At 34.7% G+C, this 27,888-nt stretch overlaps 2 protein-coding genes across 4 annotated transcripts in view; both read right to left on the bottom strand.

Annotated features, from left to right (window-relative positions):
• LOC126815237 (intermembrane lipid transfer protein VPS13A) overlaps positions 1 to 10,135 on the bottom strand; it is a 103,998-nt gene extending 93,863 nt beyond the window's left edge. For both annotated transcript variants that reach the window (XM_056099384.1, XM_056099385.1), the window contains exon 1: positions 9,908 to 10,135. In XM_056099384.1, coding sequence (XP_055955359.1) covers positions 9,908 to 10,007 — 100 coding nt within the window. In that variant the 5' untranslated portion in view covers positions 10,008 to 10,135. The remainder of the gene's footprint in view (positions 1 to 9,907) is intronic.
• A 1,380-nt stretch (positions 10,136 to 11,515) lies between these two features.
• Positions 11,516 to 26,955, bottom strand: LOC126814556 (G patch domain-containing protein 4). 2 transcript variants are annotated; one of them, XM_050539797.1, is made up of 7 exons: positions 26,776 to 26,955; positions 26,478 to 26,551; positions 21,574 to 21,666; positions 21,268 to 21,348; positions 20,789 to 20,886; positions 13,913 to 13,972; positions 11,516 to 13,640 (listed from the first exon to the last, which is right to left on the bottom strand). In XM_050539797.1, exons 1-7 carry the CDS (start codon positions 26,828 to 26,830, stop codon positions 13,163 to 13,165), a joined length of 939 nt encoding a protein of 312 aa, XP_050395754.1. In that variant the 5' UTR covers positions 26,831 to 26,955; the 3' UTR covers positions 11,516 to 13,162. The 2 variants fall into 2 exon arrangements, with proteins under 2 accessions (XP_050395754.1, XP_055955364.1); XM_056099389.1 differs by lacking the exons at positions 26,478 to 26,551; positions 26,776 to 26,955 and adding an exon at positions 23,048 to 23,145.
• Positions 26,956 to 27,888: the final 933 nt, after the last annotated feature.

Genomic DNA, 27,888 nt, shown 5'->3' with positions numbered 1-27,888 from the left:
ACCCAGGGACAAGAAACAACAACATTTCAATGTGGATGTATAAAAACATCCACCAACACCAATGCAAAAATGAGGTTGGGGGTTACCTCAACAAAATGTAAGTTTTTATCAATGAATAGTTAATCATGAGCTTATAATACTATTATAAGGTCCATGACAGGATTCAGTGTCACAGTTTGGTTGATTCTGTTTGTGTTTGGGCATCGGTTATGTACATGTATCTTCTTGGTTCCTGTTTTTATACGCCCACATTGAAATGTGGTCGTATATTGTCGTCGCCCCCGTCTGTCCGTCCGGTGTCCACAAAGGCCATGAGACGAAGAAGCCTATTGATATTCGGCGATTTCCGATAATTACTGCCAGAGTTATGGCCCTTGATCACTTCAAAACATCTTGTGGACGCTGTAGAGGCTAAAGTCAATATTGGATTGACTTTAAATTTATACACAGTGTTTAAGGTCATGAGACGAAGAAGCCTATTGATTTTCAGCGATTTCCGATAATTACTGCCAGAGTTATAGCCCTTGATCACCTAAAAAAATCTTGTGGATGCTCTAGCTAGAGGCTAAAGTTAATATCTGATTGACTTTAAACTTATAAACAGTGTTTGAGGTCATGAGACGAAGAATCCCATTGATTTTCAAAGATTTCCGATAATTACTGCCAAAGTTATGGTCCTTGATTACTTTGAAAAATCTTGTGACGCTCTGGAGGCTAAAGTTATCATCCGATTGACTTCAGATTGATACACAGAGTTTAAGATCTTGATATGAACCTATGTTTCGTTGCCTGGCACCCTATCTTTTCATATGGAATGGGACCTATTTAATAACAGCTGAGGTTTATCATGGGGTGTCACTTTTTTCTCTTCACTGTCTGTATGGAGCAATATGCTAGAGAGCTTTGCACTACAACTGTCACAACTAGTAGTAGAGTAGCTATGATGTCTTTAAATATATGGAGGCAACAATGCCCAATGAATTTTAGAAGGTAAGCAACTACATTGTACATGTATATGTAAATGTAAGTGTACAGATGGACGTAATTATGTAGTTGTATAAGAATTAGAATTGATAATATGGCTTAAAGTGTCACAAAAACCTCTGAATGTCATGTGCACATTATGTCAAAAGATTTCATCAAATCCATTTATCATCAGGCCTACCAGTCAAACTGCACTATAACCTTTTTCAAAGGAAGTTTATTAGCGCAGTGTTATCATATTTTCCTGTTCTGTGTGACATATATTAAAGTCTACCATATTGCTAACAGATGGTCAATTACATTGATATACATGTACTGTACATTATTTGTTTTGGCTTAAATGTGGGAGTTAAAATCTAATCTATATCACCATCTACCCTGAACTTTAACCTCTGTAAACCAATAGTTTTAACCATCAAGAATTTGTGACTATGTGTATTTTCATTTCTACTCCCTTTCAATGTTATTTGGTTACTAAACTGTTGCATAATAATAAAGTTATTGAAAAAACGCACAAGTTCACAAGAGTTATTTTTACTCTGTAACCATAGGGAGCTTCATATTTTCTTAAAATATTCATCATTATGCATCATTATGTAACCATAGCATAAACTAGGTCCACAGTACATCATTATACCCTAGACCTCCATCCTCTGTTTCCCCAGTGTACCCATTCCGTTCTACTCCACTATACCCTGGGTTAATCCATAGGGTTTCAACAAATTCAAATTATCTTCCCTGGCCATGATTATAGCTCAAGTCTACGAACCAATCAAAAAACAGTTTACAAACCAGCCGTTTCTGTACAGGTAGATAACCATATTCATGTCCATTTACTTAATGATTTATGTAAATACAGTAAACTTCGCATAAGTCGGATCTGTATAAGTCAGATCTTTGCTCAATGCTCAACTCGGATAAAAACATTTGATTAAACCCTTTGATCCTGCACCTTTTTCTTATTAAATTTCTTCGATTAAGTCGGATTCCGAAGTCGGATCTTTGCTCAACTCGGATCAAAATGTTCGGTCCATTTGATCTAATTCCGGCTTTTTTCCTTCGCCCAAGTCAGACTGGCAGTATGTTCAGAATATGACTAAATTTCGTCCCGATGGTCTAAAACGTGGTTAGGTATTCCATGCACAGAGCCCCAAAATACTTTCCCCTATCATTTTGACTCAAATCAGCCTATTTGATGCGACGCAATAATAGAATTTTCCCAGAAAATTCGGAACTCCCTGTCTGCTGTACAAGACACTTTTCGAGACAATTTAGGATTTATACAAAGTTTACTGATGTCTATCCCCAGGTTTTGGGGGACAAGGAATACATTAAGAGAACTTTGGATATCACTGAGCTGTTGAATCATTCTAAAATTGAATTGATGACCTTCACTCCTTCAGCTGTACACTATCATAGAATAAGCCATGTGAAGAGCGCCCTCACTTTTTATCACTTTCAAGAGTCTGGAATACAATCGCAGCTTGTTTGGGAATAAGAGATTTTGGCGGCAATTTTGAAAAAGCGCCCTCGAGGAAAAAGATTCAGGATATGGCCTGTTTACCTCACATATTCTTGTTCAGAATAAAAATCTGGTCTAGAAGAACCACATCATCATGGGAATTTCTACCTCTCCAGGTGGCACCTCGCTCAATTATAACCCGGACTATACTTGGCAATTTGATTCTCAATAAAACTCCTATCTACATATATATATCCACGCCTGTCCGATCTTCATTACTTTATTATAGAATAATTAGGGTTTCACACTGCGTTAAGATTATTATTCTTCTTCTTTTTATTATTTTTTTTTCCCCACTTGAGCATATGTCAGAAACTACTTGTCGGATCAAATCAATGTCTTCGGTTTTACTTGGAAAGTGGGTGTGACTTAGAGATTAAAGCTATTTCAAACTTTCTGCGACAATGCGAAATGTCCGAAATCACTGAAGTTGTTGTTTTTTGAAATATTGCCGTAATATTAACAATAATTATCGGATTTTAACATTTGATACATTTTGCCATGGCCTGAAGCAAGGCAAATAGCTACGATTCTTTAGATTTTAAATTTCCGATTAATCTTTAAAGATATTAGGCGCCAAATTTTAAAAATTTAAATTTTGACAAATAACTTTTTTATTTCTAAATACTTTTTTTTTTATGAAATTTTACCCAGGATTAAAGGGTCATGTGATTTGAGCAAAAATGTGAACAATTTTTGTCTAGATAAATTTCCTTGGCCGCTATTGGCTAATTCAGTTTATGGGTTCTATGTTAATTATTTATTGCTTGATTTGTATAAAACAAAATTCATATGCTCAGTGGTGCAATTTCTCAACTTTTTTATTACCGCCAAAGTTTTCTGTCGGCACCGTAAATGACGTAAAATTGCTAAAAACTACTATTTTGGCGATGAGAAACATCTTTTTGCAAGCAAATATTAATTATTACAAATCTTATAGATCAAGATGAATGCACCTACTACCACAGGAGTCTGTCCTTCTATCCGTATATATATGCATACACCATGTCCAACTAGACAATATATATAAAAAAAGAACAGGAATGCAATGCCTGTTGAAGAATCGATTTTACCTGCTCTCGCTTCGGCTTGTTTTTTTTTTAACAATTCGTAATGTCAGGCAATCAAACCTCTGTCGATTCACTCAGATATGTTTTTTCTTCAATCTAGTCGTTTTGATTTGCATAAATACTCCCACAAAATGATATCATAGCCACTTGTTTCCAATATTTACATTACTTTCGTCCATTTCCATTTTGTTAACCGTGCTTCTAGATATCATTTAAGGAATTAATTATTTACTTCCTGATTTGTGTAAAAGAAAAGCCCATATTATGCTCTGTGGTGCAAATTCTCAACTTTCTTCTACTGATAAAAGTTTCTGTCGGCACCAGAAGAGACGTAATTATGACCAAAACTTCAATTTTGACGTGTCTAAGTAGTCAGGTCAAAATACAGTTTAACCCCAAAAAAATTGCTGCAAAAGGTTTCTCAACTGATTCTGGCAGGGTTTAGTGTACTGTATAACATACTAAAAGTTTACCAAAGTAGGACCCCCGGAAAAGTGTTTTTTTCAAGATGGCGTCAAAGATGGCCACCGAAACGTCTTAATGATCATAACTATTAGTAAGTGCAGGAGGACTGACTACACGTAAAACGAAAATCTACAAGATAAACCTTCGGACAAGACAGAAAATAGACATTGCCCCAAATAAACAAATATCAAATCAAGTGAATGTTGGTGTCTATTCCTAGGTTTTGGGGGGCAAAGAACACATAAAGATCATTAAAATGGCTCCAATTTTAAGTAGATGACAAAGATTGGGCCATTTAATGATTTAATTTAAAGATAGGTTGCCAGGCAACGAAACATATGCCCACAGCAGCTAAATTGTCCGGGCAGTCAACAAGAGTTGTCGCATATTTTTACTTTTTTTTGGTAATGAAACATTTATAATACACTAAAATCTGATTAAGAGTAACAACTCATTAAGTAATTATCAGAAAATCATTAGAATTTGTTTGGTTTTTGTAAAGTTCTGTCCCATGCTTATGTTTAGTATACGAAACATTTAATATGGATTTAGCTGTTCAAGTTATCAATATTCATTGAAAATCAGTATACTTGTTCGTCTCAAGACCTTAAACTCTGTGTATCAATCTGAAGTCAATCAGAAGAAAACTTTAGCCTCTAGAGCATCACAAGATTTGGCAGTAATTATCGAAAATCGTTGAAAATCAATAGGCTTCTTCGTCTCATGACCTTAAACACTGTGTATACATTTAACGTCAATTGGATATTAACTTTGGCCTCTAGAGTGTCCACAAGATTTTTTTTAAGTGATCAAGGGCCATAACTCTGGCAGTAATTATCGGAAATCGCTGAAAATCAATAGGATTCTTCGTCTCGTGACCTTAAACACTGTGTATAAATTTAAAGTCATTCAGATATTGACTTTAGCCTCTAACACGTCCACAAAATTTTTTAAAGTGATCAAGGGCCATAACTCTGGCAGTAATTATCGAACATCGCTGAAAATCAATAGGATTCTTCGTCTCATGACCTTAAACACTGTGTATAAATTTAAAGTCAACCTGATATTAACTTTGGCTTCTAGAGCGTCCACAAGATTTTTTGAAGTAATCAAGGACCATAACATTTCAATGTGGGCATATAAAAATGGAGAAGCGAGGATAAGTCTTGAATAACCAGCACCATGGTTACAATAATAAACAATCAATGCACATGTTTTGTCAAAACTATACACAATGATAACTCCGATCAGAATAAAGTAATTCATTTTGCATTATCTATATTTGAACTATTATTATAGCAAGAAAGTCCAGTTCTTTACATGTATCTAAATCTTACATAAACAAGCCAACAGTGAGGCCGATGTCCCCCGCTGAAATCCCAAAATAAATAGATGACACATTAATTAATCGCACATCTATTTTTTTCAAAAGTATCCAGCAATCAAACAATACACTAAAATCAAGATTATCTTGTCCCAAAGCATCGACTATCAACCAATGAAATTGATTAGCTCTGTTAATCATTGAACTCAGTCAAGACATTCACCTAATGAACATCTACATCAAGTTTAAACATTCTACCTCAGTTAAAAGCAGAGTTGTTATGTTCCAAAGTCTTGACAAATCAAATTGTTTATTGCTCTTTAGCCTATGCAGAAAATTCTCACCATCGAACTTAGTCAAGGTAATGATATAATGAATCTATATTCAGAGTTTCATCAATTTCACTCCATTATAACCAAAGTTATTGTGCCCCAAAGCAACAACCAATCAGATTGCTTATCTCTGCTTACCGTAAGCAGACAATGTTCGTCATCGACCTCCATAAAGGCATTCGCCTAATGAACGCCTACACCAAGTTTGAACATTCTACCTCAATTAGAAGGAGAGTTATTGTGTTCCAAGGTCTCGACCAATCAAATTGTTTATCGCTTTGCTTACCCTCAGCAGAAAATGTTCATTATCCAACTTAGTCAAGGTATTGATGCAATAAAGCTATACACCAAGTGCTCTCACTCTCACTAAATTAGAACTAAAGTTATCGTGTCCCAAAGCATCGGCCAATCAAATTGCTTATCGCTGCTCACCCTAAGCAGAAAATTCTCATCTTCGAACTCCATCAAGGCATTCACCTAATAGACACCTACGCCAAGTGTCAACTTAATTAGAGAGAGAGAAATGGGTTTAACGTCCACTCTACACAGACTAGGTCATTTCAGGACTAACATATGGTTTAATGTTATTGCAATAATTCGCTTGCGGGTAGGAGTCTTTAGCAGTGGGAGGAAACCAGAGGACCCGGAGAAAACCCACGAGGTTGCAAACTCAATTAGAAGGAGAGTTATTGTGTTCCAAAGTCTCGCCCAATCAAACTGCTAATCGCTCTGATGCCCTGAGCAGAAAATGCTCATTATCGAAGAACTTAGTCAAGGTATTGATGTAATGAAACTATACACCAAGTTTCATCACTCTCACTTAATTAAAACTAAAGTTAACGTGTCCCAAAGCATCAACCAATCAAACTGCTTATCTCCGCTTACCCTAAGCAGAAAATGCTCATCTTCGAACTCCATCAAGGCATTGACCTAATAAGCACCTACACCAAGTTTGAACATTCTAGCCCAATTAGAAAAGAAGTTATTGTGTCCAAAAAAATGTGACGGACAGACGGACGGACGGACAAACCCATTTTAATAGTTCCCTGCTTTCTTCGAAAGGTGGGGGACAATAAATCTTACATAAATGTGTCTTTAATATAACTTGAGTATACAGTTTATAATTATCATAGGCAACATACTTCATTATCCCTAGAAGAGCACTGACTGAACTTTAAATTAAATAGAAATGTCAAGGTAATGGCAAATAGCTGGAATGCAACAACCAGGCACTCAAAGTCAAAATGAAATTTGATATCCCACACCCAAATTATACCATTACCATGGTAACTCAACACCATTTTTAAAATCAACAAACAGTGCTGTGAAATGCAATAAAGCACTTATCTGAGTTTTACCATCTAGTATTTCCAAGCAGATTCCACCACCCCATCACAGCCCAGCCCAAAGTGCCATATATTCGGTGCAAGAGTAAGTCAAATGACTAAAAAATATAACTATGCTGTAATAGTATCAGCCTAACAGTTTCTACAAAATATAACCATTTGTTGCAAACATAGATAGTGCAGTGCTACAAACAAACATTATTTTCATATCCATTTTTTATCACAAGATTACACCATGATATTCTGATTTTATGATTCTGAATTAAAATGGGGAAACTCAGCGATTTGTGATAACAAAATATCTGATTGGATTCTTCCATTTTGGTCTATGTGTCTGCCATGTAGAACATAAGGTCTGTTATCTATGCAATCCCAGGTTGCCTGGCATGGGTGAGGTTTTTTTATACATACTGCTCTTTCCTTCTATTTAAAATTGTCAAGGGGGGCCTTATTTGTTGGTGAGTAAAACAATATTTCTTTGTCTGACCGTAAAGTAGTTACACAGGAAATGATCAAATAGGATTGCATACAAAATTTCAGTTTAATTTGCAATGCCATCAATAAAAACATTTATGTTTTAAGTTTCAATTCACAAGTCAGAAATGAAATGAAATAGGGTTTCAAGTCCTACTGTTCTGCTCCGACTGGGCGAATGAAGACGGGCATATGCAATACAGTGTGCTATAAGGGAAACTTTTGCCCGGGCAGCCGCACTATGGCCTATTCATATACTGAATTCCAACTGCCAAGGGATCTTTTACATACACGCCAATGTATACACAGGACCTTGATTTTTCATCCCATCCGAATGACTAGACAGCTGTCCTTGTCAGGCCCTCAGTCCGGCACTACTGACAAAGTGACAATCCCAATGTACTTTCTCGGCCAATGCAGGGATCGAACACGCGACCTCCATGCTAGTGTGAGAGAAAGAAATGGGGTTTAACATCCACTCGACACAAACTAAGTCATTTCGAGACTAACACATGGTTCAATTTTATTTCAATAATTCGCTTGTGTGTAGGGGTCTTTAGCAGTTGGAGGAAACCGGAGGTCCCGGAGAAAACCCACAAGGTTGGACAGGCGACCCTACTCCTTGTCACGTATAACCGGGCAATCGAAACCACGCCAGTTGACTTATGATAGGGTGACCCGTGCACCCAAAATTTTCCATACAGAAAGTTGGTCTCGACACGACGAATGTACACGCTTCAGTAGCTTAATCAGAAGTGATTTCTCGCTTACTACGCAGTAAAATAATACTCATCCGTAGACTCGATGATACTATAAATAGCCATCGCACGTGCAATTCTCTACACATCTATCAACTATTACAGCTGTAAAAAAACTATTGTTGACGATTCTGAATAGCAGTATTATTTAGCTTATTGGTTATTACAGCAGCTTTAGAAATTACGTTCGTTTTATTTTTTTAATTGCTTTATCATTAACTGTCATCTTTTGGTTTAGTACAAATAATATCTCTGAAATACCTGCGTTGGGCAAGAACGTGATACTCGCAGTAGTTTCATTTTACTTTTACATGTACAAGGTTCTTAAAACAATTGTTGAGTTGCCCAACGTGTGTGTTTCTAAATTCAATTTCTTGTTCCACCTTTCTGCTATATTTCTTAAAAAAGTAGTCTTGATTATCCCGGCCTGTCAAACGTAGAATGGTCGGAAGACTGGTTAAGCAAGACCACTTTCAAAACAAGGGCTCATAACCTATTTTTTTTTACTCACATATGCTCAGATGTTATGGCCGACACTCGTAACCATCTTTCAGTGTAATATTTATGGATGATTAAATGGTCATAGCTTATTAAGTAGCCCCTACAGCATGACCGTTTATTTAGTGACTATAATTGTTTGAAACTGATTTAAGGCTTGGTGTATATATAAATATTGTGGTGTAATTGTCGAGATATTTGGAGATATTTATGGTGGGGCACCCTACTTATGATACAGCACGCACATGCTAATCATTCAGCCATCCAACCCCCCTCCAGGCTAGTGAGGCAGCTTCTTACACACTAAGCCACCGTGGCTCCCAAATTGTTTACAGATTTTCTTGTTCAAAGAAGGCCTATGAAAAAGTTAATGGTTGAATTTTCAATTATTTTATTATGTGGGTTTATGGTTATTTAAAATACATTATTCAAAATGAATTATTTATTTTCTTCGAGTGAATATAATGACTCTATTTTTATATGGTGGTTAATAAAAATAAACAGCCATGAATAATTCAATCAAACAATAATGTGTGTATAACATGCCTATTGTAATGTGCCGGTGAATATAATATGCACGTGTTAAACAAGTTACTCGTGGTCGTCACGCAAGATCGATTCTTATGCGCGTGCATTGCAAGGTCTCCTTGTAGTCGTAGTGGCGAAGCGTGCCACGTTCTCATTACTCAAGTGTTCAATTTATTGATTCCTCGACGGGTCAACAACATATAAAGAAGGGGTAAAATTACTAATCACAATTTTGCTGCAAACAAAGGTTTCTGTAACATATTATATCTGACACGACAAAGCCAATTCTGTAAATCCTACATCATTTTGATGCCAAATTTGTTAATTTCGCCGGTGAAAGCGAAAGTTGAGTCACGTGCAAATTAACTCTTATCGGTATCACGCGCTTTTGCTTCAAGGGAAACAATTTATAAAAATATTAAAAAGCTAACCACTAGAATGAAGAATAAGTTTGACTTTTTGTTCTTAAATAATACATTTTCATTCAAAGGCATTCGGATAATGAAACATCCAAAATAGCGCTGTTGTCATCATCAGTAGATGGTATAACAATGCCAACTATGATTCCAAGACTGTCAGTGTGTGTCAATAATGGGTATCGCTTACCTCCCCAAATTCCTAACTTTAGTTGGGAACTATCCAGATTTTCCACATAATCTCCAAGAAATCTGTTGATTAGATCAACAACAAGGGATTCGAAAACCATATTTCTTCCACACTTGTGTCAAGCACTTAAAACTTTTCATTCACTGTTGCAAAATCTCGAAATATTGCTGCATATCTTTGAAGCGGTCACACACTGACGGCCATGTTGTTGGTATCGATATGCTAATGAGCTCCGGCAGGCTAACCTTTCACGCTTCGTAGACTATAGTCTATTTCTAGTAAGTGATATTAAGGTCGTCGTGTTCTTCTGTATAACGGTAGAAATGAAATGAAATGAAATGGGGTTTAACGTCCTACTGTATAACGGTAGCATATCGTGCTTAGAATGATGACATAACATTGGAGAGATGGGGTTTAACGTCCACTCGACACAAATTTTGGGACTTACATATGGTTCAATTTTATTTCCATAATTTGCTTTACGCGTAGGGGTCTTTAGGAGTGGGAGGAAACCGGGGGACCCGGAGAAAACCCACGAGGTTGGACAGGCGACCCTCATACATAGGAATATCAGTCTTTTATATTATCTGTTCCAAATGAATATAAATAGGCCTAAACAATGATTTAAAGGTAAAAGTAAAGACTGCACGTGTTAAAAAAAGAAAAAAGTAGCGAAGTCTCTAGTCTTCGAAATTGAAAACATGATCCCGGTGTGGGCCGAAAGATTTCCTAGTTTGGATTCCCGTTATAAGTGGTGCGGGATGGAGGACCTAACAAGCAGTGAGTGTTTAGTCATTTGGATGGGATGAAAAACATAGGCCCAGGTCCTGTATTGGCATGCTTTTAAAAGATTCCTTGGAATTCAAAATAAGAGTAGGCTGCGGTTGTGGTGCTTTCGGGGCAAAACTTTCTTCATAGCAGACTGTATTGTGTGAGCCTGTCTTCATTGGCCTGGTTGGTGCAGAAAAGCAGGACGTTGAACTCCATTTCTGGTCTTTTTGAGTCATAAACTGACCGGGACTACTACACCAAGAATTTTCAAACCTACACCAGTTGGTGGGTGGGAGGGGGTGTAACACAGGAACAGAAGTTCAAGGAATGCTGAATATCATAGGGTTTGTCCTCTCTCTCTCTCTCTCAAGACCCCAATGCTTCAAATCGAAAAATGAAAAAAAAATCTATTAAAACAGTAGCCTCTATGGTGATTACAAGGTTTTCGGAAAAATGTGGAAGGGGGGGGGGAAGGAAAGGATTTGTTCTATCATGACCCCAATGGTTCACATCAAATTTGTAAAAACTTGTTAAAAGTTGTAGTCACTATTGTGTTAAAGTTACAATTTCATATTTTCTAAGAAAGTTAAAACATAATTATTTCTATGTCTTTTGCTCAATAGGTTGTCAACTCACTATTATACGATCATAGGTTATCTTTCTCACACTTAAAAATCTTCACACCGGAAATAATAACACAATTACCTCCCTTGTTTTCCTATTCCCCCCCCCCCCAATGGAATAGCTATCTTCAAACGTTTGAATTTGAAGATGAAAATGAATTATAGTGAATTATAGGTTTATTCTTTAACAAGGTAGGACTGTTTATAGATACCATCTATTTTAGGGCTTTATTTTAATACATTTTAAAAATATAACTTAAAAATATGAAATTGTAACTTTAACAAGCCAATTGTTGACAAACTGACAGAGAGGTATGAATTCATATTTATAATACTAAGCAGCAAAAGAAACATCAGGTTGGTATGTTACTCTGATTAGACGCATTGCATAAAACTTGCCAAATGTTTTTATTTATTTGTGATCACATCTTCAACTTTACCTGAGCTATAAGGCTCCTTCCCAAACACAGAATTGAACCCAGGAAATGTTCTCAAAAACGCAACCTGACTTTTGAGATGGTAATGTGTTCTCCACGATTTTCATGTAACTCAGGCTGCACGTGCTGTTCACCATGACCAGCCCTATAAGATGCACCCCCATACCTGGTTAAATCATTCACACTACAACGTCAACAGCATGCCACAACTCACGACAGCTCTGACGAACCAGGCGCTTGGCAGACTCAACGCTGGTCACACTGCCCAAGCTGTTGCCAATCACTTCCAGGTAAGTGTTCGGACCATCTACAGGCTTCAGCAACGCCATGTTGTGCAACAGCACGTGCAGAATCCCTTCACACAAGCATCTGAGACAGCATGTCAGACAGTGGGAACACATGGAAGACCCATCAGTACCGATACAGTGCACCAACGGCTCACCAGAGAGAACATCCATTGCCGTAGACCTACCGTGGACCGATCCTTAACCCTTGCCATAGACGTGACATCTACAGTTTGCCAACAACACCAGAACTGGTGACACAGGCAATGGAGAACTATTCTGTTCACAGATGAGAGTCGGTATTGCGTATCAACTGCAGATGGCAGGACCAGAATATGGGGATGACGTGGCCAGCGTTATTCTGACCAATGTGTCATGGAATGAGACTCATGGGGAGGTCCAAGCATAATGGTTTGGGGTGGAATTGTCCTGAACCAGAGAGTGGGTCCTGTGGTGTTCCAAAATCTTGGTCCAGGGAGAGGAGGCGGCATCTCAGCAGTGCGCTACATCGATCAAGCTCTCGATCAGACACCATGTCATACCACATTTCACACGTCATCGAAACAATGTTTTCCAGCATGACAACGCCCGTGCCCACACCACCAGAGTTACTCGGGACTTTCTACAGCAGAATAGTGTCAGCATTATGCACTGGCCAGCCTTTAGTCTGGACTTAAAACCCGATTGAACATTCGGGATGAAATTCAGAGGAGACTTAATAACGTCATACCGAGACCAAACAGTCGATGGATTGCGCCAGGTTTTTCTGAGAGCGTGGTTCCAGGTGCCAATCATCTGGTCCACTCCATGCATAGACACTGTGCTGCTGTTATTTACACTTGCGGTGGACACACCAGTTACTGATGTATAGACTGTGTACAGACTCTAAACCTTCTCATAATGTCTTGGAATTGTGATGAATTAATCACTAATGTGTCAACATACTGTTCACAAAAAACTGCTTTGATACATTTAGTAAGTCGTTTTCTAGAATGATTTGATTAAAATGCCTCTCTGATTTTGAAATTTTACTGACATTTTTTTTTGTGCTGTTTAGTATAATTTATTTCATTTACACAATTTTGTATGTGGTGTATATATAATATTTATAAATATTTTATAAGTGAATAAAAAAATGTTTCATTCAATATCTTTACATTTTTTCTTATTCTTTTTCTTCTTTTTTCTAATTTGATCATTATTTAATTCATCAAATATACTATCACAGTCTAATTGTCTTTTCTTCTTTTTACTCTTAGATTTACTATCACTACATGTTATATCAAGTTTACAATGATCATTTACACTTTCTTTCTCTCTTTTCTTTCTTTTTTTGGCTTTAATTTGTTTTTCATCATCTTCATTGATAATGTCATTTGTTTCTTCAATATTGGCACATATTTTTTTGCTTTTCTTTTCATTCTCCTCCATGGTTTCGATTTCATCACAATCCTTTTTCTTGTCTTTTTTCCTCTTTTTCTTAGATTTCATATCATCAATCTTCTCAATATCAATTGTTTTGTCTTTTCTTCTCTGTTTCAACTCTTCGAGCATCTTAGCTTCATTCTCTTCTATTCTTTGTAGTTTACCATTCAATTTAAGTCCATGTCTAGCTCCCCTGAAAGATAAATATGTTGCCACATTAAAATACTGCAATCTTACACTAATTAATATTCTATATCTTACTTAACATCACATTAAATACCAATAAATTTACCTTGTATACTGCACTACATACCTGCCCCATTGACACCCTATTTCACCTCTCATTAAAGTTTTTCAGAATATTAATGGAAATTACAATTAATAATTACGCAGCATTCTGAATTGGATTTTAAAAAGTTTGTAGAGGATTTATTAATCTGGGTTAATTTAGTCAAATGTACTTACTTGTGAGCTGTTCTGCCACCACATATTAGGAACATTTCTTCATCAGTTATTGTATATTTTCTACAAAACACACAGTTTATTAATTACTTTGATAAATATAAAATACAAGCTGTGTTTCTTAGATTTGAACAGGTAGATTTTATCTCCATTTTTGTATCATCAATAATACAGCAATAATCAAGATTTGTTAATTTCATCATCGACTGCTCCACCAAATACAAAATAAATAGCACCATTAAATTTGTTTTGTATCATGCAAACAAACATCTTGTGCAAGATGGTTAACTCCCATGACCAGAGAAGCTGCTGTGGCTCAGTGTGCAAGGTGCTCGCTCGCTAAAAGATAGGTTGCCAGGCAACAAATCATACGCCCACAGCAGCAAAATCGTCCGAGCGGTCGACAAGGGTTGTCGCATTTGTAGGTAATTGGGGGCCTTTACAAGACAGTTCCATACAGATCAGATTATAAATTTTGTCGTTAGAGGGTTTACAAGGTTCTAAAAACTGAAACAAGGGTCTCAACTCTGGAGGTAATCTACAGAAATTGTTGAAATTTGACAGGCTTTTTCGTTTTACTAATTTAAATAATGCATATAAATTTCATACATTTCGGATGATAACTTTCATCAATCAAGCATTAACAAGGTTTAACAAAATGAAACAAGGGCAATAACTCTAGAAGTAATTATTGTAAATTGCTGAAATTCAATAGGCTTTTTCATTTCACTAATTTAAATCATGCATATAAATTTCACAAAGATCGGGTGATAACTTTTGGCGTTCACAAGGATCAATAAAGTGAAACAAGGGCCATAACTCTAGACGTAATAAACGGAAATTGCTGAAATTCAATAGGCTTCTTCGTTTCACTAATCTAAATAATGCATATACATTTCACAAAGATTGGGTGATAACTTTTGGCGTTGGAGCGTTCACAAGGTTCAATAAAGTGAAACAAGGGCCATAACTCTAGAGGTAATTAACGGAAATTGCTGAAATTCAATAGGCTTTTTCGTCTCACTAATTTAAATAATGCATATAATTTTCAGAAAGATCGAATGATAACTTTTGACGTTAGAGCGTTCACAAGGATCAATAAAGTGAAACAAGGGCCATAACTCTAGACGTAATTAACGGAAATTGCTGAAATTCTATAGGCTTCTTCGTTTCAGTAATCTAAATAATGCAAATAAATTTCAGAAAGATCGGATGATAACTTTTGACGTTAGAGCGTTCACAAGGATCAATAAAGTGAAACAAGGGCCATAACTCTAGACGTAATAAACGGAAATTGCTGAAATTCAATAGGCTTCTTCGTTTGAGTAATCTAAATAATGCATATAAATTTCAGAAAGATCGGATGATAACTTTTGGCGTTAGAGCGTTCACAATGTTCAATAAAGTGAAACAAGGGCCATAACTCTAGACATAATAAACAGAAATTATTGAAATTAAATAGGCTTCTTCATCTCACTAATGTAAACAACATATATCAATTTTAAAACAATTGGATGATAACTTTTGGCGTGTTCACAAGAAATTGTGGACGATGGACGGACGGGCGGACAGGGGCGACGGCAATATACGTCCACATTTCAATGTGGGCATATAAAAGAGGTCGCAGGTTTGATCCCAGTGTTAACCGAGAAAGTTTCCCCTTGTCAGTGGTGCAGAACAGAGAGCCTTGCCAGGAACATTTTCTAATTGTTTGGATGGTACGAAAATTCAAGATCCTATGTACACATTAGGGTGCATATAAAAGACTGTAACAGTTGGAATTCGAAATAATCACTATATGGCATATGCCTGTCTTCATTAGCACAGCTGGTGCAGAAAACTAGCATGTTATACCCACTGATCTATATAATAACTGGATAGCTCATGACGCAATCAACAAATGACGTAGCTTGAAGCCACCGTCCGCCATCTTGCTACACCCAGAAGCAATTATAGTCTCTTATTTCCACTATTAGTATGCGCTTTGTTTACAAGCAAATTCGACGAAATCATTAACAACAGAACATTATATTGTGTCTAAAACATTGTTGGCGTTTTTATATAAAATAAATTCACAAGGGTACAACATTGATTTTATTCTTAAAATAGTTAAAAGTGCACATTCTCATTATAATATATCGGCTGAAGGCCATAAAATGTTTTGAGGCGAACCATACAGTTTGCCGTAAATCAGATTATAATATAACGTTGAATTATCTATTTATATATACAATTGAAAATAATAAATACTAAATTATAGAGTAAGGCATGGGCTTTTGTACCATTACCATTACCATTAATAATACATACTAAATCAGTCATTGTTTGGAAAATATAAAATCATCTGACGAAAAAGAGAGTGTAACTGCAAGATGCCACCCCTTGTTTTTTTAAATTATAGTTTTGATTTTGGATTTTAAAAATGTTTGGAAATCAGCCAGTTGTATTCGTCCAGAAATTTCTACTATATTTCAAATATTTATGAATACCAAAATTGTATCATGTCCTTTGGTAAAAAAAAAAAGTACATAATATCTATTGACATATAGGGTACATGATAAAATAATAAAAGTATAAGCAGTATTTACACTACCAATTTGTCTTTGCAATGGCATATTGCAATATTCAAATTTAAATACTGTTCAGCTAATTTTTTTTTGTGCTATTCTTTATCCTAATATGTAATTTTATAGCTTTTTTTCTACATACATCTAAACCTATATTCTACTTTCTTTTTTACATTTTAGGATCTTTATATAAATAACCCATTTTCTTTTTTTACTATTCAGTATTTTACAGAAAAAAAGGGTCAAGATATATAGAAAAGTTAATTTTATGTGGTATTATATAATATTATTATCTTCATAGTCTGTAATTCTAGAGTCTATGTATATATAAAAAGATTTACATTAAATGCGCAGTTGTGTTTTTTTTCTAGTAATTTTAGAAAAGTTTAAAGATATAGAAGTTAACTTTTTCAGGCGGATCGTATATTTTCTTCATAGTCTACTGTAATTATGGAAACTGTATATTGTTTAATAAAAACATTTCACTGCATGGGCCTATATCATATTTTCCTCTTTAAATAAAACCCCTACTACTGTTATAGCCGTATATCATATTCCTAAAAAACACTACTTACATTATAGGCCTGTATTCCATTATCTCCTTTACAATTGACAATTCTGTGTTTTCAGTGTTAATTTCAAAGAAAATAGCACAAATTCATCTTTTTCTTTACAATATACATAACTATATTTTACAAGCCTGTATCCCATATTCTTCTTTACAATTCAAAATTCTATATTTCAATGTTAATTAAATACAAAACAGTCCAAATTTATTCTTTAGAAATATATAGGCCTTACTTACAGCATTTTCTTCTTTTACTTTTCTTTTACTTTCACAGTTAATTTTAGAGGAAGAGAAACTAATGATGTATTGTCCAGTTAGTAATTTTAGAGTTTTTTATTTTTTTTTTATAAAAAAGGCTATTCACATATAGGCCTATATTTGCGTCCGATTTCTAGTAATTTTAGAAAAGTTCAAAGATATATAGGCCTATATATAAGTTATTTTTATTGTGGGGTCTTTATATTAATAAACACGTGTCATTGCATAGGCATATATCCATTTTTCTTTTAAAAAAATTACTTATATTATTATAGGCCTATATCATATTTTTTTTTTTTTTTTAAAAAACACTTATTGTTTTTTTTTGTTGCTATTCTCTATTCTCTTATATTTTTTGAAAAGTTTAAAGATACATTAGGTAATTGTATGATAAACAAGCCAACAGTGAGGCTGATGTCCCCCGCCGAAATAGGAAAATAATTAGAGGACACATATAAATTTATCACAAATTATCTTTTACAAAGTATTGAACAATCAAACAGTATATCTTTACTTATAGTCTAAGCATACAATGTTTTTGATGGAATAATTATAGCATATTAAGGGGAAAACATGCTCTATGCCTACAGATCTAGAGTTTGGTTGTATCAACGGGTCTATTTTCCATCTTGCTGCAAGTTGTGCAAAGTTCACTGTTTTCTTTCTGTCATTAAATGTCAATTCATTATTGCATACTACATATTTAATTAATTTATAATAGTTTCTTTTTCAATTTGTTTTTTCCATTTATTTGTTTATTTACCTTGCCTATATTCATTGTATTGGATTGTATTGGAATTGCTCAATTGATGCTTTTATCAATACCTGGTTATAATATTATGACATGTAATGTGGCAAGTTGAGTCGGGACATGTAGGCTATAATGTAACCTAAATGTATACATAAGTGGATTTCGTTTCATGCGGGGGACAATAAGCATACACACCAATTTTGAACATTTTAACTCAATTCGAAGGAGAGTTATTGTGTTCCAAAGTCTCAGCAAATCAAATTGCTTATCGCTCTGCTTAATCTGAGCAGAAAATGCTCATTATCGATCTTAGTCAAGGTATTACTGTAATGAAACTATACACCAAGTTTCATCACTCTCACTTAATTAGAACTAAAGTTATAGTGTCCCAAAGCATCAACCAATCAAATTGTTTATCTACTTAATTAGAACTAAAGTTATAGTGTCCCAAAGCATCAACCAATCAAATTGTTTATCTCTGCTTACCCTAAGCGAAACGGACAGACAAACAGACAGACGGACGAACCCATTTTAATAGTTCCCTGCTTTCTTCGAAAGGCGGGGGACAATAAGCATGAACATTTACTCAATTCGAAGATCAACCAATCAAATTGTTTATCTCTGCTTACCATAAGCGGAACGGACAGACAGACAAACAGACAGACGGACGAACCCATTTTAATAGTTCCCTGCTTTCTTCGAAAGGCGGGGGACAATCAAAGTAGGAGAGTTATTGTTTTCCAAAGTCTCGACCAATCAAATTGCGTATCGCTCTGCTTACCCTGAGCAGAAAATGCTCATTATCAAACTTAGTCAAGGTATTACTGTAATGAAACTATACACCAAGTTTCATCAATCTCACTTAATTAGAACTAAAGTTATCGTGTCCCAAAGCATCAACCAATCAAATTGCTTATCTCTGCTTACCCTAAGCGGAAAATGCTCATCTTCGAACTCCATCAAGGCATTGACCTAATCAACACATACACCAAGTTTGAACATTCTAGCTCAATTAGGAAGAGAGTTATCGTGCCCCAAAGTATCAACCAATCAAATTGCTTATCTCTGCTTACCCTAAGCGGAAAATGCTCATCTTCGAACTCCATCAAGGCATTGACCTAATAAACACATACACCAAGTTTGAACATTCTAGCTCAATTAAAAGTTATCGTGTCCCAAAGCATCAACCAATCAAATTGCTTATCTCTGCTTACCCTAAGCGGAAAATGCTCATCTTCGAACTCCATCAAGGCATTGACCTAATCAACACATACACCAAGTTTGAACATTCTAGCCCAATTAGGAAGAGAGTTATCGTGTCCCAAAGCATCAACCAATCAAATTGCTTATCTCTGCTTACCCTAAGCGGAAAATGCTCATCTTCGAACTCCATCAAGGAATTGACCTAATAAACACATACACCAAGTTTGAACATTCTAGCTCAATTAGGAAGAGAGTTATTGTGTCCCAAAAAGTGTGACGGACAGACAGACGGACAGACAGACGGACAGACAGACAGACAGACAGACAGACAGACGGACGAACCCATTTTAATAGTCCCCTGCTTTCTTCGAAAGGCGGGGGACAAAAAAAACACTTCCATAGCTTAGGCCTATATCCTATTTTCTTCTTAAAAGACCCTTACTCATTGCATAGTCCTGCTTATATCCCATTTTCTTCTCATACTTTACAATTCTGTATTTTCACTGTTTATTCACTGTCCAAATTTATTCTTTAAAAATACATATTATTATAGGACTATATTATTATAGGCTAAGTCTTAACTCATTGTCTTCTTTACTATTCTGTAATTTTACAGTTAATTCTAGAGGAAAAAAGCCCAGGATGTAGAGATTATTTTTTTAAAAAGGCTGTTATATAGGCCTAAATATGTGTCCAATTTCTTTTTTCTTTAAATCAAAGTCAATAGCAAATAAATAAATATAAAAGAAGAAATATATATATATATATATATATATATATATAAAAAAAGAAAAGAAAACTTGAAGAACTATATTAAAATACATAAATATGACTGTTGTAGTTAGCCTTATGGTAGGCCGATAAATAGCTGCATGTTTGGCCTTAATGCTTAATCATCTATAAATAAAGTTGATCTGTTTTTATTTGCTTTTCTTTTCACCCGTGAATTCATTTCTCCTTCCTTCCTCTATGATGTGAAAAGTTTCATTAAAATAATAGGACTGATTTATGTCTTCTATTTACCATCCATGCGATCATATTTATGATTATGATTATCATTATGAATGTAAAGAAAGAGCAAGGCATGCCCACGTAAACGGTGATTTTCACGTTTTAGTTTATTTTATTTCATAAACTCACTCAACTGCCGCACATTTCATTCAGGATAACTTGTAATTAATTTTGAAAATTTATGATTATTTTAAGAACAACTAACGGTATTAATTATCGAAGTTTACCTTGAGGTAAATACAACTACGTCAACGGTAGGAACCAATGTTTTGAGAGTTGTAACATGGCGGAATTGGTACTTCCGGTGACTTCACACATCTCAGCCAATGAGCTATCCAGTTATTATATGGATCAGTGGTTATACCCCATTTCATTTATATCAATCCATTGTTTCAAAATGGGAGTTTTCTCCTTGGGTTGATTATCCCATTGTCAATAATTATACATTTCAACACTGCACCAAATACAAAATAGCGAAAATGTGAATGATGGCTGAAAATTAAATAGACTACAATGCCTACTTTAATTTCAAAATATCTTCATCTTCTGAACTCTCATCCTCATCTTTATCGTGAAAAACCTCTTCACATCCATCTGAAGTATTAGTTAGTGTTGATGTCTGAATCAACAAATACAGTTAAGATATTGAGAGTCATTTGCATTCTAATGTCATTCCATTCATGGTCCGAAAACATTTTGTTGAAAATTTAACATTCAATTTAAAGTATGTTAATTACCAGTAACCAAAATATTTTTAATCCACATCTAACTGTTCATGTTATTTTATATAGCAGGCATGACATATAGTAACGAAAATATGTTTTATGGTACTTTGCTTCTTGAAATTTAAAAAGGCAGAATATTACAACCTTTATGCAAAGGCAGTTAGTTCTCAGTTAAAATAATGATTTTCATCAAATTTCAACTTGTAAATGTCATTCAAAACTTATATCTTAAAAATTTATAAATTAAGTTATAAAATGATCTGTTAAAATAATACCTTTATAAAGTTACCATATAGCACAGATTTTTTCTCTTCTTGTTTTTCTTCTTTAACTAAACTTTTAACATTGACACCATCCTGTACAAAATGAAATAAAACTTTTGGTCAAAATATGGATCATTCAGTTTTATTTACATGGAATTCTACCTCTCATGATGAGTCTGCTTTAATTTCATGCTGATGCCTGGCAAGCATTTTGGAATCTGGGGTGCAGCCCAGATATATTAAATCTTTTCTTGAAATTTTCAATCAATTAATAACAATTTACAACAGTTAAACAAAACAAAAAGAGAGCTTCTCTACCTCAGTATTATCAACTGTAATACTACTAGCAGCTTTATTAAACATATGATTCCACCAGTTGTTAGTGAATTCTTTACTTGGGTCATGGCCAACCTGGAAAACAAATCATGGTAGACATAATTTAAAGGCTCAATACCACTCTTGTTGTAACTGAATAATATGTCCCAATCTTTATTCTCGTCAACAAATTGTACTATTTTACAATTAATTGATGATACAAATTTCATCTTAACACACCTAATTTAAAAAATTGGAAAAATTCATCTATACACACCTAATTTAAAAAATTGGAAAAATTCAACTAAATGATTTGAAAAGCCTGACATAAAGCTTTTCAAATGTGACATGGATTTAAAAATATTTTTGAACCCTCTGGACAAGTAAAATAGGATTTAATGGATAATTTACACAACAGGTAGGACACTAACACATCTAGTACTTAGAATAAGGCTATTTTTTATTTTCTGGAGCTGTCAAGCCAGCAAGAGTGTTATTGTCCCTTTAAGGAACATTTGATCTTGTGTCTTATTTTAAGTAATTATGTGGAAGTGTAAGTCAAAGATGCTTTGTTTACTAATTTAAGCATTAGGCAAAATCTAAACACTAGCTTTAAATCTAACAACATAAATTGTAGAAAGATATCCATTTTTCAAAACAAACAAACACCAGATGAAATCAAATTTTGTGACCTTGTATACATTATTTGTAATTTTGTAATCTGTACAATTCTGAAGCGTGTCCTCTACAATCTTAAACATACATTATGCAAGAGTTAAATCTGTCTATTGCAGGTCTTTCTTTAGGCCTGAAATGTTATCTAAATTATTAACTAGACATTAACTAGACATTAATTAACTTATCCAGACCATAATCAACTCTAGATGGCATCGCTAGCCTGCGATCTTTAGTGGATTGTGAGCCGATTTACTGCATAACTTTCCTTCATGATTTAAAGATTAAATGGATGATGATGGCTGAGGCTAGGCGGAAATTTCAACCGCTTAGTTCTCGGGTCATAATGGATCAATTTAAATGAAATTTTCAGCAAATTGCCTTTACATTATCTAGTTTTTAACTATTATAGTGAGAACTGCCAACTCGTTATCGAATCTCCCATAATGTATCTTTAATGATCTGTATTACATAGGATGGGTAGGCTACCAGTCTTTGGGTAGAATCATTTACTTAAATCCACCATAAAGGACTTCATATCTTTATGAATCCATCCTACTCAACTCAATATTCATCCGGTTGTGAGATATGTCATTTCCTATTTACATAATAAAATTTAATGTAATTATTTAAATGTAAATGTCCACAAGAGCCCCCACCCCACCCCTTCTTCCAAATACATGCAGGCTGACTTTGTAAATAATTGCAATACACAGTATTTGATTAACTGACATTTAGCATGGTACATAATGTTCACACATAATTTTATGAAATTTTGGAGACAAAAAGAATGACCTCATACCACAACATCTTTAACCTGTTAACTGCGTAGGACGTAATATAACGCCCTGGAGGTATTTTTCCCATCGCAGCATGTGTAGGACGTTATTTTACGTCTGGTCGAGGAAATCTAATTGAAGGGAGACAACTCTATTTACCGTTAGTTTTAATATGGTTTCAGTCTACTATAGTGTTTATTCAGGAATACAAAGGTCTAAAAATGACGTTTTTTGTCAAATTAATTACACAATAGGGGGTAGTTAATGTTTTAAAAACTACACAGTAAAGGGGTTAACATTTGACCAAGGAGAGTTCAATTATAGAGAAAATTAATAAAAATCAGTTAGATTAGAGCTGAAATATTATTGTATGAATCAAATTATATGGACAATAATAATAATAACTAGAACTGCGATGCAGTAATGACGGGTTTCACCAGTGCCACTTTACCCTAAACATGTTACTTCCGCTACCAATGAAACCATTAAACAGGTTTCCACATAAGCATTGCACACATCAAATAAAATGGACGCCGAATCAACAAAATCCAGCAATATCAATTCATTTTATACATTTGTTACATGTAAGTGTACTGTACTTCCGGTGATAATGAAAATGTTCAATTAGTTTTATGAAATCAGAAATGACATAAGGCATCACATGGTGAAAATTTTATGTAAATCGAATAACAATTGCCACTTTTATAGACCAAAAACCTTGAAAAGTGACTTGTAGAAAATCGCCTATTTCTCTGCAACCGTACAAGTTAGAAACCATTTTCTGGTATCTGTATGATCGTATGGGTTCAATCTATTTGCTGATTGGAATCAAATATCATAATTTTAAAAACAATACAAATAAGACTCATTTGAATAAAATATCTGTTTTGAAGGCTAAAAATACAGTTTTTGCCAAAATGACGTTACTTATGGTGATAATGAAAATCTTAAATTACTTGTATGAAATCGTAAATGGCATTAGGTATCACACAGTGAAAATGTTATGAAAATCGAATAATAATTGACACTTTTGTGGACAAAAAACCTTGAAAAGTGACCTATTTCTCCGCAACTGAACAAGTCAGAAACCATTTTGTGATATCTATATGATCGTATGGGTTCATTCTTTTAGTTGATTAGAATCAAATATCAAAATCTTAAACAAACACTAAATACGACTCATTTGAATAAATTATTTGTTTCGAAGGCTATAAATACAGTTTTTGCCCAAATTTCGTCATTTCCGGTGACATTGAAAATGTAAAATTGAGTTGAACTAGTCGCAATTGACATTATGCATCAAATGGTGTCACTTTTATGGAAATCCAATAATAATTGACTCTTTTACAGGCACAATAGCGTAAAGAGTGACTCATGCAAAATTGACCATTTCTCGGCAACTGCGCATATTACAAATTAATTTTCACATACATTCTCTCCATATAGATTATTGCAACGAGTTTATGAAAGTTACGAAGTAATATTTTAAAATATGAAAACGCTGGATGGGTTGTAAATAGCTTAATTTTACACCTTTTTTCACCATTTAATCGAAATAGCCCGAAAACGGAATCGAAATTAAAAAAACTGGGCACAACATTTTTTGTGCCTTTAAAGGGCGCACCCTTTCAGTTATACCAGATTTGAAAAAAATAATATTTGCTTTCGAAAAGTGGTACCTAACTGTCAAAATTTTAGTTTTTGGCAAAATTACGCCACTTCCTGTGCCGACAGATAACTCAATCGGGAACAAAAAAAATGGGAATTGAGACAACGGGGTATATGAACTTTGTTTTATACAAATCGAACAATATATAATTAATCTAGGACTGAAAAACTGAATTAGCCAATGGCGGCCAAGGAATATTACGGAGACAAATTTTTTTTAGATTTTTGCTCAAGTCAGATGACTCGTTAATTTTGTGTAAAACACGACTAAAAAATATTCATAAATAAAAAAGTTTTTTGTAAAAATTTAAATTTTCGAAATTTGGCGCCTAATATCTGTGAAGATTTGCCGAAAATCAAAAATAGCATAGCTATGTGCCCTGTGTCCGGCTATGCCAAAATGTATCGAAAGTTAAAATCCAATGATTATTGTTAAAATTACTGCGATATTTCTAAAACCGATAGCTTCGGTGATTTCGGACATTTCGCATTGTCGCAGAACGATCAAAATAGCTTTATCCTCTAAGTCACACCCACTTTTCCAGTAAAACCGAAGAAATCGTAACGATCCGACAAGGAGTTGCTGAGATCTAATCAAAAATAATTTGGAATAATAATAATAATAATAATAATAAGAAGAATAATAATCTTAACAAAAACAATAGTGTTTCACACAAGCTACGCAGTGTGAAACCCTAATAATAATCTTAACAAAAACAATAGTGTTTCACACAAGCTATGCAGTGTGAAACCCTAATAATAATCTTAACAAAAACAATAGTGTTTCACACAAGCTACGCAGTGTGAAACCCTAACTAGAACTGCAAAACAGTAATGACGGGTTTCACTGGTGCCACGTTACTCTTGAAAAAATGAAATGAAATGAAATTGGGTTTAACGTCCTACTGTTTTGCTCCTAAACTGGGCTAAAGAAAACGGCCATAAGCCATACAGTGTGCTATGAGGGAAATTTTGACCGGGCAGGGGCACTACAACCTACTCTTATATCGAATTCCAACTGCCAAGGTATCTTTTACGTGCACGCCAATATGTACACGGGACTTTGGTTTTCCGTCCCATCTGAATGACTAGACAGCTGTCCTTTTCAGGCCCTCCGTCCTGCATCACTGACAAGAGGAAACCATGCCGGAAAATCTCGATGAACTTTCTCAGCCAATGCAGGGATGGAACACCCGACCTCCAGGCTAGCGAGCCAGCGTCTTACCAACTTAGCCACCAGCTCATGAGAACATGAAAGGAGATAAATCCACTTCACTCTGTATGTTACAGACCAATATTAAGTCAGAAATTATGTAAGCCTATATATTATTCCCTGTGGTGCTTAACCAAGATAAAGAAAATAATCTTATTGTGGCAAGGTCTTGTGCAAGAAGCGAACAGGTTCATTTAATATGTCTACATTTTCACAAGTTAGTAACCAAATATATTTGTTCAGACTACTCAAGTTGATCAAGTTAGTATTGGATTTTTCAATAAGCTCACATAAACATTTCCTGTATGTTGCTAGATGAGCACAATCAATTAAAAAATGCACTTCGTCCACGAGCTTTAATTTAGCCATCTGCCTTCCAGAAAAATCCTGGCTTCATATCATATGGAGTCTGTGTGGAACAATCAAATTCTAAGGTAAAGGGGACTAGGAGATGGATGCGATGGCCCACACCAGGATTTATTATTAGCCTATATTGGCTATATCGAAGGTGGGCAATATTTTACACAAACTGTTACCCTTACTAAATATTAATTCTGAGGTTATAAACATACCCCTTTTTTGTTATTTTTAATAGACACCTTTATAGGGTTTACCATACCCTGTTCTTCTTTTCCTAAACCAGATCCTGTAAACAAAAATACAAAGATCCTTATTATTATCACACTGACATTGCAACATTACATGATTACCAATTTGCAATACCACCAAGAATCAAGAAAATTGGTAGGTACCGGTAAATAATAATAATATTTATATTAACATGGACATGGTAAATCGTATTTTGGAATGTGTTCTGTGTACTACTACTCAGTACGGTACTCTTCTTATTTTAGTGAAATATTTTCACACCTGAAACCCATCCATATTTTGCTAGTTGGTCACGAGCAAATTTACAATCTGCCATATTAAACTACCAAAATGTGTCAAATTCTTAAAGTATCTACGATCAATACGTTATCTTCGAGTCTTCATGATTTGATGACAAAAACAACAGCACGTGGTTTTGTTTAGAATCGTAATTTTTAGAATTGCCTCCCATTTATTTCATAGTCTTGATTGTCACAACAAGAATATTAGTAACCTTTGTAGAGAAAAAAAAAAAAAAAAAATCGTGAATTAATCTCCGTATTTAGACAGATGTTTAAACGAATTTTAACATTTAAAAGGCCTCTGTTTTTTGCCAAAGACAAAAGCGGTGCTAATGTTTTAAGTGGATTGCAAAGCTTTTCAAACAAAGTTACCATAATGGCATACAATGTTGTTCACATCAAAGAATCCAACGAGTTTGCTATAACTATTATAAATGGTAAATAAATAAAATATGGATTAAAATAATACCTGTGTCAAGACTGTGGCATGTTTTATTTTCAGGTCACCTTACATTTATACAGGACTAATTATAGCGTCACACAATTATAGCGCCTGACTAGACTCTACAAATCTCGGTTCTAATTTAATATTTCTCAGAAGGGGCCCAAACAATTTCTTTTATGATTTTATGTTATTAATAATTATAAAGAACAAAGGGTCAACTATTACCGGGTACTATGCCTCCATCAAATGGATAACAAATCACAATTTCGCATGCATTACAAATCAGCAAACCAGTCATTCTTTATTTATAAAAAAAATAGTTTATTTACTGTAGCTAGATTCTAAAATTTATCACAAATACTAAAGGGGTGGATCAGCTTGCTAGCTTTGGAGGGGCAGTGAAGTTTTTAGGGGGGAGGGGGCACACCCGGCACAGTCTACAGTAGGTATTTTAGAGCTATAATGGTCGGGAAAAATTTTTTCGGGAGGGGGAGGGCAAAACATTTTTTCGTGGGGTGGGGGGGGGCATTGCCTCCCTTACCCCCTCTGACTATGGGCCTGGGGTGGATTTCGAGTTTGTTCCTAAATAAAATATACCAGAATGTTAAAATCTCCCTTAAAAACACTGATTGATTGAATTGACCAGTC

Source organism: Patella vulgata, chromosome 3 (assembly GCF_932274485.2).
Source record: "Patella vulgata chromosome 3, xgPatVulg1.2, whole genome shotgun sequence".
NCBI lineage: Eukaryota > Metazoa > Mollusca > Gastropoda > Patellidae > Patella > Patella vulgata.
This window is presented reverse-complemented; position numbering and strand designations above follow the sequence as displayed.

Excerpts from the sequence above, each read along its gene's own strand:
- LOC126814556 (XM_050539797.1), bottom strand. The coding sequence starts at position 26,830 with ATGGCAGATTGTAAATTTGCTCGTGACCAACTAGCAAAATATGGATGG. Across the intron at positions 20,887-21,267 it reads TATATGGTAACTTTATAAAG|ACATCAACACTAACTAATAC; the intron begins GTATTATTTTAA and ends TTGTTGATTCAG. Across the intron at positions 13,973-20,788 it reads GAAGATATTTTGAAATTAAA|AAAATATACAATAACTGATG; the intron begins GTAGGCATTGTA and ends TGTGTTTTGTAG.